Source organism: Lactuca saligna, chromosome 4 (genome assembly GCF_052625555.1).
Source record: "Lactuca saligna cultivar CGN05327 chromosome 4, ASM5262555v1, whole genome shotgun sequence".
NCBI classification, from domain to species: Eukaryota; Viridiplantae; Streptophyta; class Magnoliopsida; order Asterales; family Asteraceae; genus Lactuca; species Lactuca saligna.
The window spans coordinates 73,755,513-73,770,107 of record NC_136420.1 but is presented as its reverse complement, the minus strand read 5'-3'; the positions used below and the strand labels follow the sequence as shown (position 1 = coordinate 73,770,107).

Sequence of the window (14,595 nt, the reverse complement as noted above, 5' to 3'; positions counted from 1 at the left end):
TAATCTTCTATATTTTGCTACAGAAACATATTTCGTAACTACTTGACTACGGAATTTTCCGTAGTCAAATACCTATGGATTGTGATTTCGTAGCTACTTTGTAAATTCATCTTTTGTAACAAATTCCATAATAGATTAACTACAAAATTTTATTTTGTAGCAAATTTTCCTAGCAAAATAGCTATGGATCCTAATTCCATAGCTAACTAGCTACGGATTTTTATTTTGTAGTCAATTATGTAGCCAACTAGCTACGTACATGGATTTTGTAACAGGTTTCATAGAGAACTAGCTACAACAAAAAAAACTTGTAGCTATTTTCGTAGTAAACTAGCTACGAATTTTAAATCTGTAGCAACTATTCAAGATTTAGCTACGGAATGTAATTCCGTAGCCATTTTCGTAGCAAATTAGTTACAACAAACCATTTTGTAACATATTCCGTAGTAAAATAACTATAAATTTAGATTCCGTAACAATTTTACGTAGCTATTTAAGATTTAGCTACACAATGCAATTCCGTAACCATTTCTGTAGCAAAATAGCTACGACAAGTCATTCTGTAGTATATTCCGTAGTAAAATAGCAACGGATTTTGATTGCATAGTAATTTTCCGTAGCTATTTAGGATTTTTCTTGTAGTGAATACCCTCTTGGCACCGAACATAAGGAAGCAACATCGGGTTTGTCTTCCTTATTCGTAAGTGTGCACAAAAAGGACCCAAAAGGATGGAGAAACAGTGTGGGAGGCGAAAACACACCACCCCACCCATTTGGGACCAGCAACATAGTTACATAGGAGGGACGCAAGAAATTAATTTCAAATAACAACAATTTAATACAAAATTTAAAGGACTTGATGCCAACAGTTGATGCAAAATGGAAGAAATGAAGACCAAAGTTCAAGAAACGGAGAAGCTATTTACTGTGATGCAAAAGATGAGGAGGAAATTGAAAATATTTAATTTTGATAGTTTGGAAAATTTATACTTTGAAATAGAATGTGAATGTTTAATTTTGATAATTTTGGTTTTTAAATAATAATGCTTTGGTTTTAAATTATTTGATTTTGTGAATTTGCTTTTCGAATATTTTAATATATTGAAAATAAATGACAACAATAGAAAAGAGACAACAAAATATATTGTCGATAATGTAAATTGCAGTCGGATATCAACAAATTTCAATAACCGGCTATTGAAAATAAATGATCCTTTATTCCTTTTGCATATATAGAACTTATGTTTAAGTCCCACGCAACTTGAAATTCGTTCGCTATCTGTCTTAAGGCTGTTACGACATTCTTAACAATTTATAAAATAAAACACGTTGAAAAAATACACTTATACAAAGAAACAACAAACAACAACAACATTACAAATTAACAAGTTCCATATTTTAGTAGCTTCACCAGCACTTAAGTTGTATAGAAAAGAATGTAACTTAACTAGGGATAAACTTCAATAATAGATCTTAACCCCAAAATTGGAGTTATTTTATAGTCGCTAAAGTCGGCATCAAGGAAGAGCTTTGCCCATTCTTTTTCGCTCCTCTCTTTTCCTGTGAGCACAGTCATCATAAGCATGTCAAAGTAGAGTTGAGTCATGAGTAAACTATTGTCCTCTTTGTGAGTCTTCACCACCATGTCTATGATGATTAGTTTTCCTCCATTTTCCTTACTCGGGATTGCCTCTTTGCATCGCATCAATATCTTTATGCATTCTTCATCACTCCAGTCATGCAATATCCACTATTTTTTCATAAACCAAAATCACCAATTAACATATATAATTATTATTGCACATATATAAACCTTAAGTCTAACTAGTACGTAATGTATAACTATAGATAATATATTTCAACAACATATGTGAGTTGGAAAATTTTGTCTTCATTAACAAAACGTCCAATTATTAGCAAATGTGTCTTCAAACAGATTGAAATAAAATGTCCAAAAGAAAATGGACGTTACTTTAAAATCAAAGTATACCTTTAACAAAACTGCATCCGCTTTGGGAATAGCTTCAAACATATCTCCACCAACATAACTCAAATTCTTACTTCCTACCAAACCCATAACGACATCAGGAAGATCAAAACTGATGCAACTTATATCAGGAAAAGCTTCGGCAATGGCTTTGGCAACAGTGCCAGTACCTCCACCAACATCAACAATCGAATTCAACGTTCTAAAAGCGTTTGTGTAGTGTTTTAGAACGACACTCATAACAAGCCTTGAATCATTGGCCATTGATTCGTTGAAGAACTGTTTAAGCTTCGGCTCTTCACCTAGAAAATCCCAATAATGACTCCCGTGGGTTGTAAGAAAGGGGTTCGCATCATCGTTTTGGAACCATTTGCTCATGTGTTGCCATGGATCCATCAATATTGGATCTAACATGGCGAGCACAAGGGACCTACTGCTTAGTGGCTCTTCTGTTAGAAGGTATTGAGAAGCTGGAGCTAACAAATAGCCTTTTGTTTCCTCGTCATCGTTGTCTCCAGTTGTGGATATACTTTGTTTTAAAAAGAAACCAGAGTGAACAAGGATGCGCATAAGTCGAAAGACATACTGGGTTTTCTCCTTGTTGATGGAGAGGGCTTCCACTAACTCGGGGAGCAACATTGGTGCACCATGGCGATTGATGATATCAGGTATTTGCAGTTGAATAGCACATTTCAGTGACATGGAATTTATAAAGCTGTAAATATGGTTCCATATGTGAGCTTCTGAACGAAGCAAGTCTAATGATTGCTCATCATGTTGCAATTCCATCTATCTTTTGTTAAGATGACTACGTGATGGACAATTTGACATGGTTTATGACTTTATGCATCATATATATATACTAAGAGAGAAAGAGAGAGTTATATCATATGAGAATGATAGGTATGATGAGAATATAAAAAGAAATCTAGAGCTTAGGATTGGAAAAAACAAGTATTTTGAATGATTATTGTGTGTTTAAAACATTCATAAATTAAATAAATTTATTTATGATAAAAATTGACTGCGATTTTGATCGACGTTCAAGAATCCTTCTTAGTTCTTACGTTTACAAAATATCACAAGGGTCACCAATGAAATGGGTCGCAGGGTCACATGCCAAATGTAGTTGAAACTTGTGAAATAATATTTCGCATGCATTTTTAATAATTTGGCGAAGGCGACCTATGCAACTCAAAAATATTGAAGATGTTTTTAAAAAATTGACTTATGTAAGTGGGCATTGACGGGCCCAATTCGAACGTAAGAAGCTCAACTTTTGCTAAATCTTGGAAGAATCTTCAGTGGATTAATCAAATGTCTTTTTCGCTAATGATATTGACGCATCATTTGTAGTGTTAGATTATATAATTTTAGAGTTTTGGTTCTAAATTTACCACTCAAGTTATAATTTTGTAAACATATGAGTGTAGATTATGAGATGACCCTTTTTTTTGTCTTGCATGTTTTTATTTGTTAATGTTAGAAAATTGAACCTTTGTTGACTTAAGAATTGAAGTTCAAAGTTTAAACCAATTTGTGAATTTAACTTATAGTTAATCTTTTAATTATATAAATTACACATACTATGAAAATAGATGATAATTTGTACACAACATTTTTAGACATACACATCAAATTATGATTTATACAGTTGTACAATACAATAGCTAAAAATAATTTTACAAAATAGAAAACCATTGCTTCCTATTATTTTCTGAAATCTAATAAATATACAATTCGCATAGCAACTATTGTGAGACAGACAGACTAAAATGTCAAGCTGGAGATGTAGTTATGTAGATTATATTTATTTGTTAACAATTATGATCATCGAATTCCCATCTATTTGTTCGTCAATTATCGAGTGAGTGAGATCGACCATTACATGTGTCTGCGCTATATTTCTTTTGAAACCTTTCTGTGTATGTCTAGCCGAATTTCTGTAACCAATTAGATTCGACAATTACATAACGGCTATGAGGACCAATTAACATTACATAAAACTTTCGCAATTTGTCACGAACAAAAATATGATGCTTTTGGCATTTTGCATCTTGAACCATCTCCATAGAGCATTACTTTAACCACTTGAAATTGCTTTTGTTGTCGAAATATCCCTTGATAAAGTGATTCTCATGCACTCTCCATATAAGAATCCATTATTATGATTCTTAAGGGACCCTAACATGTGGCATGTAAAGAAAGGGAAAATATAAAGTTATTAACTCCTAACATTAATTTACTAGGGATTAGGGAATACCCGTGCAAAGCGAGAGAATATAACTATATAGTTAAAATGATAACAAATATATTTCTTTAGAATATCTATGTCATTGCCATTAACTATGAAATAACTATTTTTATACCAAATCAAAATGTTGATGTAAAACATTACCATTATATGAAACCGTATGATAAAATAGATTAATTTAATCTTGAAGTTAAATATTTATAAACATTATATACAAACAAACGACCGAACAAAACCTTAACTGATATAGAGTCAATAAATGTTCATTAACTGTGAGACTCCATTTTGATTTTGAGTTTTACACTATACTTGATTGGGTCGACATCCATTTAATTCATCAATTCTCAAATCATATTTTATAGTATCCATTACATGAGATCCTCTAAGTGTTTTTACGAGGGCCCCCATGTGATATAATCGAATCAAGGATCAGAGTTAAATTCATTGTATAGTTGATCAAGTTATAATCACACATACAATCAATAATGATTTTTTTGTATTACGTATCAAATTGATTATCGAGTGTCGATGCATGTCATTTTCAATGTTTATCATTAATCGACTATTTGGATGTACTGATTAATAAGTAAATGTAACATCCTAAAATTTAAGATAATGTTCTTAAACTAATTAAGTAATTAAATAAATGATGATTTTCATAATTAAATCGTTAAATGGTGATCGTATCATTAGTTGATATGAATCTTAGAAAGTTAAAAGTTGAAATGATAACATTTCAAAGTTAAGGGACTAAAATTATCAATTTATATCTATAATAATATATTAATGATGTATTTAAAATATATTTATATTGAAACTAAAGGAATATGTATTGTAACATTATGTTTGCACGGCGTAATTAATAAACATAAACGATTTAAATATAGTTTTTTCTATTAATGAAATAACAAATTAATAAATTAAACATTAATTTTTAAAACTTAAGTTGTTTTTATTTTTTAAATAATAAACAATATGTTTGAAATAGTTTGTGTCAGTGGGACCGGTTATGAATGAGTGTATATTGTATTGATGTAGAAGTTTATTATAAAACTAACGTGACATATTTGAAAGATTAGTTGGCATTGCACTGATGTGGATGGTCTAAAGTTAAATGAATGAGGAGGGTTAAGAAGGTGAGGGTTAATGAATTATTATGTCAAAGCTTAAATTAAAATCTAAAATATTAAGGTTTAGTGGGTTTTGGCCAAAAGATGTAAATTAGAGGGATCAAATGTGAAAAAGGTGGGGAAATAAGATGCACACACCTCCTCGTACCTTCTTCCAATCGTGGTTTGCAAGAAATAAACTCTTTAATGGTGATTTTTGATTCTCAAGAGCTTCTAGGGTTGATTTAAGTGGAGATTTAAATGTCCAAAAAAAAGAAAGAAGAATCAAAGTCATTCTAAGTATAATTTATCCTCCTTTGGCTCTAAAATTTGAATGCAATGTTTGGGTGAACCCCAATATCGAAATTAGTTTGATTCGTTAATTAGGGTTTTAGTTTTTAAACTTCCTTGGGTGATTTCCATGGTTTTAATCTCAATCTAATCATCCAATTAATGGATTTGATGATTTGGGTAAAAAGCTCCATGAACCCTAGAAAACACAAATTAAGAATATTGAATTGATGGTGAAATGGGATTGGATAATGTAACATCCCAAAAAACAGAGTAAAATTTTTATTTTTCCAAAACAACCTCAAGTCAATAATTGTTTACAAAAACGTTGTTTCAAAAGTAACATAAAATCCGAAGGATGTGTACGATTGGATGCACAACATCAGAATGGCTCTTCGATTAGAGGTAAAAGAATATGTCCTTGAAGAAAAACTTGTTGAAGTTAATGAAGCCACTGCTACTCCTAAACAACTAGCCTCCTACAGAAAAAACTTCGATGATGCCACAAAATTTACTTGCATCATGGTCGCCACAATGACTCCTGAGTTGTAGAGGTTCTGTGAGGACTACTAGTCATTTGAGATGAACAATGACCTTGTGCAAAATTACCACAAGAGAGCCCGTCAAGAAAAGTTTGAAGTGGTCAAGTCCCCCATGGCTTGCAAGATGAAAATGGGAGAGTCTGTTTGCAACCTCGTGCATAGAATGAAAAGATACGTGGAGCGCCTTCTTAAGCTCAATATGCATTTTGGCGAGGAGTTGGCCATTGACATGTTCCTAGACTCTTTGCCAAGTTTTTATGATTAGTTTATATTAGCTTATCATTTAGACAACACATAAACCAAATTGGCTCAACTCCACAACTTGCTACAGACTACTAATTCGGGATTGAAGGGATAGAGTCAATCCCCCTCCACTACTTCTAGTGCTCTCGTTCTCATAATTGGTAAAGACAAACGAAAGAAGAGAAAGGTTGCTGCTAAAGCTAACAAGAATAACAAGGCCCAAGTTGGGTCATCAAGCAATGGACCAAAGCCAAGGCCAACTCATACATTCCAGCTGTTAGTGACCCCAAAGAGACCACCTACTACTATTGCAATGACAAGGGCCATTAGAAGAGGAGTTTCCCCAAATACTTGTAAGACATCAAGGATGGTAAGGTGAAGCCATTGTCGGCATGTATACACACTATTCAAAATAATAAGGTACCATCTACTTATTCTTCGGTCCTTGATACAGGATGTGGTTTTCACATTTGTTCTGAATTGCAAGGCTAAGAGAAAGTGAAGAGGTGGAGCATGGGAAGATGAATCTGATCATGGGCAATAGGCGATTTTCTCCTGTGACCAAGATTGGGACTTATCAACTTATGCTTAGTAGTAATGTTATTTTAGATTTGATTAATTGTTGCTATTCTTCAAAAATGACACAAAGCATTATTTCATTTCATGCATTGTTTAGACAAGGTTTTCGATACTCATTTAATGATTTGAATGGTTCAATTCTTGTTTATAAAAATGGTGTTTTTTATTTGAAGCTTTACCTTGTAATGATGTGTATGAAACTGTGACTTGTGTTGATAGCTTAGGTAATAGTGTATTTCACATTGATTCATCCAATGGTTTAGACAAGGCATGCTTGTGGCATTATCATCTTGGGCACTTTAACAAGAAACGCATCGCCCAAGTCCAAAAAGATGGAGTGTTGGGATCATTTGACCTAAGGCTAGATGATGAATGTGAATCTTGTCTTTTAGAAAAGATGACAAAATCACCTTTCACTGGCCTAGAGACTCATGACCAGCACCACATGGGCCTAAAGGTACCCAACCATCATCCTACCGACTTGAAGAAATCTAGACAACATCTATTTCAACACTTACCAAAACCATAGTATATATACCTTTCTATAACACATAACCCTTCCACAGTCAAGGTTGCCATGGACGCATCAACCGACAAACCATGCCATAAAGTCGAACCAAGTATTCTGATGCTATCATACTCGGTCCACGTATACCCCTCACAATATTATTTATGGAGTTTCCGACATTTCACTCTCTAGGAGAAAACAAAATGCTCAACATGTTGACAGTGTCCCTTCTTCATCAGAACCTTACCCAAAGGTTGGAGTACCAAGGAATCCATTAGGTGAAGAACCTCAACCTATAATAGAAACCTCCTCATGAACAACTGAAATAAGATCCCACACCTAAATTGAAACTGAACAGATCCCAATAATGCCTAAAGAACCTGTTAACACTTCCAAGTTCATAGGAAAATTCAGAAATATCTAGAAATGTTGTTAGAGCCCTGATCGAATCAACCCGATTGCCAACCCTATCAATGCAATATGCCTAAATTGAACTATACGTAGATCTAAGGTCATACCTAAAAACCGAACAACACTGCCCCAACATCCGAACTCCCAATAACCAAGAATAATAGTTCCACAACCAACAACTGAGAGTATACATATCCAAAAACCAAAATGTACACCTTACAAAGCTTGATAAAAGGTTGATGCATCAATTAAACTTCCAACTGATACAAATCGAAACCTTCGAACAACCTTATTTGTTGAGGATTAACGAAATAATCAACGATCAAAGATGTGTCGACCACTAGTAACAATGACCCACATACTACTAAACAAATTCCAAGTGAAAATACACATAGTGAAATCTAAAGCTAAATAAGAGATGCCCATCCTTGATTATAAATAGTGATATGAACTACAAGCTAACCAATCTCTTAAAAATCGGTACAAACCCGAGCGGCCCAATGCTTCTTAAAGCTATTTCTTGACGTTCTCGAAAGGAACCACTGGTTACAATGAGATATTCCTCCAACAACTTTTGAGGCGAGGACAACATGCACGTCCTTGAAGGCATGAACCCAAAAACAAATAACTTTGAACTCAATTATTTCATAGCTATGAAGGATTTCAAATAATCTTTGAGAACGCAACGATAAACTCCCAAACTCTATGCACTTTGATGGCAACCCACCTTTCTTCTCTTATACAGCAATAAACCTGAACCCAAACCTCGCATACCGGAACCACAGATTCCTATGACCTTGAACTGAAACCACAAAATCGAACAGACCAATAATCCTCCAAGAATAATGCCCTCACTTAGGGTTCGAACCATCATCGAATGATGTCTACCACACTAGAGTCTCAAACCGGCTCAACCAGACACATACCAACCTTTACTTTCAATGAGAAAGTTCAAGAAGTTTGAATTTTGAGAAATAAATATGAGCCATACATATGTCAAAGCTAGTGGAGATAGATCAAAGTGATTCATTGGATTAAGCTAAAGTACATGGAATCTTGAGGTAATTTGACACATAGAACTCAAGAAGGAGTTCATACTTAATAAGATATGTCATGACATTGAACGATGCTAATGTCCTAGTTCTACTATTGAGATAAAGGAAATGAGTTGTTTCCTACATGCTTTTGCTATTGGATCGATCATATATGCCATGGCATGTACCAGATTTGATGACTCGTATGCCTTGAGCATGCCAAGTTGGAACAGAACAATTTAGCAAGAATCAACAAATCAAGATTAAGAACATTATTAAGTGTCCTGGGAGGATAGAGGAAATGATCTTGATAGTATATAAGAGATCAACGTAAAAGTTACATTGATGCTAAGTTCCACACTAATAAACACGATTTCGTTCGTAGAAGGAATTCGTGCTTTTTTTTAAAGGTGATGTATTAGCATGGAAGAGTACCAAGTAATACACCATAATGGATTTTAAAAACTTAGATTATATTGCAGTTTGCTAAATTTCAAAGAAGACAACATGAATATAAGAGATTCGTTAGTGACATCTTGGTTGAAATTCAATCAATGATGGTCATTTTGGAGGCTTTTGTGACTTTTAAGGTGAATTTACCTCAAGTGTGGATCACAAATCACACAAGCTCACATGATACATACTCAGTAAGTACCATTACATTTGATATTTGTTCCAATGTAAAGACATCATAGTTAATAAGTCATATCGAATGATAATTTTGTCGATCCATTCAATAAGCCAATGTCACTGATCAAGTCTGACGGTTAGCAAAGTTGAGGGGCATTAGATTTGCAAATTAATTGGCTTAAACATTATGGTTTTAGTTTTTTTTAAACTTGATAACTTAAGCAATATAAGTGTTAATTCGATTTGGCGATTATTAAGTGGAGATGTTAATATATGATGGATTGACCATAGTGATTGGACATAGAATAAAGTATTGGTGGATTGACCATAGTGATTGTTGAATTGACCATAGTGATTGGACATAGAATAGAGTATTGGTGGATTGACCAAGTATCAATTTAATCTCAAACTTCCACATTCGGCCTACTCTGTAACGCCCGTAGATTCCGGCTAGTCATTTTAGAGACGATAAGCATCAAAAAATGAATTTTTGATGGAAGATTATTTAGAATAAATAATTTAAACCATGATACAGTATATGCCACAAGGGTTCCATACATATAAAGAACGCAGAATTCGAGTTATAACGAAGAAGTTATGACCTGTCGAAGTTTTGCGGCAAAAGCGACACGACACCGCATAACATAAAAAGTGATTTTTTGTTAAATTACTTTTTAGCCTTATCCATCTAAACTATAGTCATAGTATATGTTAAACCGAGAATGTGCATAAAAATAACGTCCAAATATGACTTCGTATGAGGAAGTTATGATTTTTCTAAGATTTAACATAACAGTGCACAACCTGGAATTCAAATTTTAAATCGAGCAATTTTTAACCAGCACAACCTAAATGAGAATTAAAGATCTCATTAATAGGAGCTCAAGAATAAAAAGACAATTGAAAACGGAGTCCGTATATAGAAGTTATGAATTTTGCACGATCGTTAAATAGTGTAATCTTCTGATATTGTTAAATTTGAAATCGGTTGAGAATTAGCCGATGGAGTCAAAAGGAGAGTTGTAGATCTTGTCAATACCTATGCGTGGATATAAAAAAACATCAAAATGGATTTCTTATTTGAAAGTTACGGAATTTAGAAGTCGGGATGGGCTGATGCGAAGCGGGTGGCGTGGCGCGATCTGAGCCATTGCTTTCTCCCCACGCCTTGCCACCAGATGGTGACACTTGGCACCCAAATCAACAAGTTGGAGGCTTAGAACTCACTGAGTTGAGCCATTTTTTAGCCTATAAATACCATGTGAGGCTCATTTTTTTTCCTCACACCTTAACCCTTCTCTCTCTCTCCCTCTCTCTCTCTCTCTAACTTCTTTCTAAACCTCCCTCGGTGTCTAGTAACTTCTAAGTGCTTGAGCAAACCCCCCAGAGTGCCAGAAGGCTTCGAGAAGAAGTTCTGTTTGGCTCGGAAGTTCTGCCCCCGCAAAGCCCGATTCATAGCTAAACCTCCCGGTAAGTGAGTTATGCTTACCCTACTTCAAGTACAGCTTATGTTTAAGTTCAATATCGTTATTATGAACACATAAACAATAAATATATTATAAAATATAATATACAAAGTGTTACTATAATATATTTTAACTACTCGCCGTACGGGGAATCTGGTTTGAAGGGTCGCATAGGGTTGTTGGATTTCAGAATTGCTATAATGCCAAAATGGTCTTGCCCTCCAGTGTTTCATGTCTAGCCCCTGTCCATACATGGTGGTTGAAAAATACTATTTAATACTTATAAAACAAAAATTGCTCGTTATTAGTCGCGATAAATATTAGACTAAAATCTAGTGGTAATAATACTAGGTTTCGTCGAAGGAAATTATATTGTTAAAAGTGAAGCGTTGTTGTAATATTCTGTTTCGGATCGTTTTGCAATTCAAGGCTCATGGGCCGTAATCCGAGTATGATAAGTTTTTGAGGCTTTGAAGGAGAAAGGTTTAGGCCCTTTGTGGATAGGGATAAGGTAGGTTGTGTGATGAAAGGGTTCAGGTTGTGCTTTAGAGCCCAAGATTATCGGTGAAGGTGTTGGCTCGATCTTTTATGAATTTTGGATTCTTTTCTCGTGGAGTTTTAAGGAGGTGATGAGTTACTAGAAGCATAGGGATTCTCACCACCTTTTCGTGGATATAAGGTTCGTTAGAAACGAACTTATAACGAGGAAGTTATGATAGTTTGAAGTTTTGGCAAGTTTAGTCCTTACTGAGAAATGGGTGGCAATTAGGTACGTGGGGCGTACACTTGTGTACACGCAGTGTAGTCATGTGCATAGAATGAATGCGAAGACCACCTAGTATGTTGGGTATACTAGGCTCAAAGTGTAAATCCTAATATTTTTAGGTGACCCTATTTAAGGAACATGATGGCCTCATTTTCAGCACCATTGCTAGTCTCCAAGCCCTCTCAAACCCTAATCTCATTTCCTCTAGCTTGTGTGAGTATGGAGGCTCATTTGAGTGTTCTTGGTGAAGCTCTTGGTGAAGAAAGAGACTTGAAAGAGGATAACTTGTGCTTCTAGCTTTTGGATCTGAGTTCTCCTCTTGTTGGTGCATCTTCCAGAGGTATCAAGTTCGACACTTGCTTATTGTTGTGCTAGTTCTTGTTTTGGGTCCATTTTTACGGTTTTATCTCCCAAGATTGGAACTTTGTGAGTTTGGTGAACTCCAGAGCAAATCCCATGTCCTTTTAAGTGTATTGGGTTGCCTTGATTCATAAAAATGAGAACTTGGTCATCTAGACCTCTTCATGCATGTGTTAAGATGATTTAAGAGAGTGTTAATGGTTATTTTTGGAAGTTAGGTCCCATTGAGACATGAAAACTGATAAAGTCACCAACTTTATCAATTAGGATCTTGTAATGAAGCTTCCTTGAGGTTTGGATGCTTTGAGCTGAAGTGGTTAAGTCGAAAATAGAGTTTTTGGACTTGATCCGTATGCCCCGCGTAAGTCCCAGTGCCCCCCGCGTACTAGTCTAGTTTCCCCGATCAGGATTCCTGTGTACGATGAGTGTACCAGGGGAGGTACGCCCTGCGTAGTCTCGTTGTGGGCTTGTTACATTTTGGGCTTCGTATCCTTGGTCCATTTTGTTTGGACTTTCTGTTTTGGCCTCTGGGCCATCTAATATTATTGTGGGCTAAGAGAATCCTTAGGCTTATGATAAGGCCCATATGGGGGTTGAGGCCAATTTGGAAAATAGGCCATTAGAGGGCCCTTTCTGGATCTCTTGGTTGTGTTGGATTAGTGTCTAAGTCCATAACTATTTTGGTATGTACTTGACCCGATGGTGCATGGTCCTTTTGGGTTGCCTTCACCAAAGCAACTTGATAGGATGAATTATGGAGAGTAAGGATTAAATATGATTTATTAATATATTATGGGAATAATATATTAAAGGAGAAATCATATTGTTTAATTAATATTAGTCAATAATTAATTGGTAATTAGTTTTGTGACTAAAAGAGATTAATTAAACTTAAGGGATTGGAATTGTAATTATAAGATAATTGCAATTTGGGCCATGGATTGCCTTGTATTAAGGGATGGACAAATTCTAATGGGAAACCCATAAGGAAATCGTCCATGGGCTTAATTAAAGGAGTCTATGGGTTGCTTAGGGCTTAGGCATCCAAATTAGGGTTTCCTTGTTAGATAACCCTAATAGCCCAACTATATAAAGAACCCTTAAGGCTCAAAAACGTGGCTAAGCTTCTTGTAAGGGTTTACACACGTTTTTGGTAGCCTCCATCCTCTCTCCTCTTCATCCTCTTGCTTATGGTGTTTGTGAACCATTAGAGGAGTGACACTTGTGACTCTAAGCCTTCCAAAGTCAATTCAAGGAGATTTGTGATTGTTATTGCTACATAACAATCAAGGTAATACTATAAACTTATTCTCATGTTAATATGATTATATGTATGCTAGAATTAGGGTTTATAGTCTTGGATTCAAAGCATGTACAATAGAGAAACCTAGATCCAAGCATTAGGGTTTGTATGAGCACATAGGATGTCTTATGACTAAAACCCATCAGTGGTATCAGAGCCTAGATTGGTTTCCATTGTATTGATGCTTGATATAACTGGAAAATTCGATTTTTTGGATTCTGGAGGCTGGACTCGCCGAGTCCATGGCTGAACTCGCCGAGTCCATGCAGACTCGACGAGTCCAAGGCTGACTCGACGAGTCAACTCGTCAGACAGGCGGATTTTCAGGATTTTTACCTATTATGACTTAGGATAATTACCATAATTGTTTAAACTTAATAAAATTCGAATTTTGTTAATCCTTTATGATTATCCTTGTCAAAATAAAAGATTTTGGTCATCTAATTAGATAATTGTTACCTTATTTGATATATGTGAAGTTATGGAAATTATTTGATCATTATCTTGCAAGAATTTGAACTAGATCTAATTAGATAATCACCAATTATAGTTAATTGTCTTATTTGAATTATGTGATCTAGAATATTCTTGACAAAGTTTGGAATAGTTTCAAATTAATCCCTTTAGGTTTTATAGTTTAAATTTGAACCCCAAAAGTTTTGTTGTTTTGAAATTTAAATAGTTAAAACCCTAATGTTTTGAAAAAGGTTTCAAAACTTGCCCTCAAGTTTTGGAATTTAAATTTTGATTGAATAGTTTAATTTTGATGCATATTTAAATTCTAAACCCTTATGGTTTGAAATGTTTCAAAACTTGCCCTCAAGTTATGGAATTTAAAGGTTGATTAAAAGGTTAATTAGAAATGTTAAATTCTAAAACTCTTGTATTGTTTTGAAAAGGTTCAAACCACACCCTTATGGTTCTATTAATTAATTAAGGTGTATAATTAAAAGAGATTTAATAAATCCATAAAAGTTTAGGTTAACCTTTTAATTGAATTAAAAGTGTAATTGTTAAAGTTAACCATATAGTATTTTAAAAGTATAAAATACACTCTATACTATATATAACATTAAAAGTCTAACATTATATATATGTATGAGTAAAAGTCA

General features: G+C 34.5%; 1 protein-coding gene across 1 annotated transcript; it reads right to left on the bottom strand.

Moving 5' to 3' along the window:
- Positions 1-1,332: 1,332 nt before the first annotated feature.
- Positions 1,333-2,904, bottom strand: LOC145038618 (trans-resveratrol di-O-methyltransferase-like). Its single transcript, XM_078986921.1, has 2 exons — positions 1,991-2,904; positions 1,333-1,750 (listed from the first exon to the last, which is right to left on the bottom strand). The coding sequence occupies exons 1-2, from the start codon at positions 2,774-2,776 to the stop codon at positions 1,448-1,450; spliced, it is 1,089 nt and encodes a 362-aa protein (XP_078843047.1). The 5' UTR covers positions 2,777-2,904; the 3' UTR covers positions 1,333-1,447.
- Between the last annotated feature and the right edge of the window lie 11,691 nt (positions 2,905-14,595).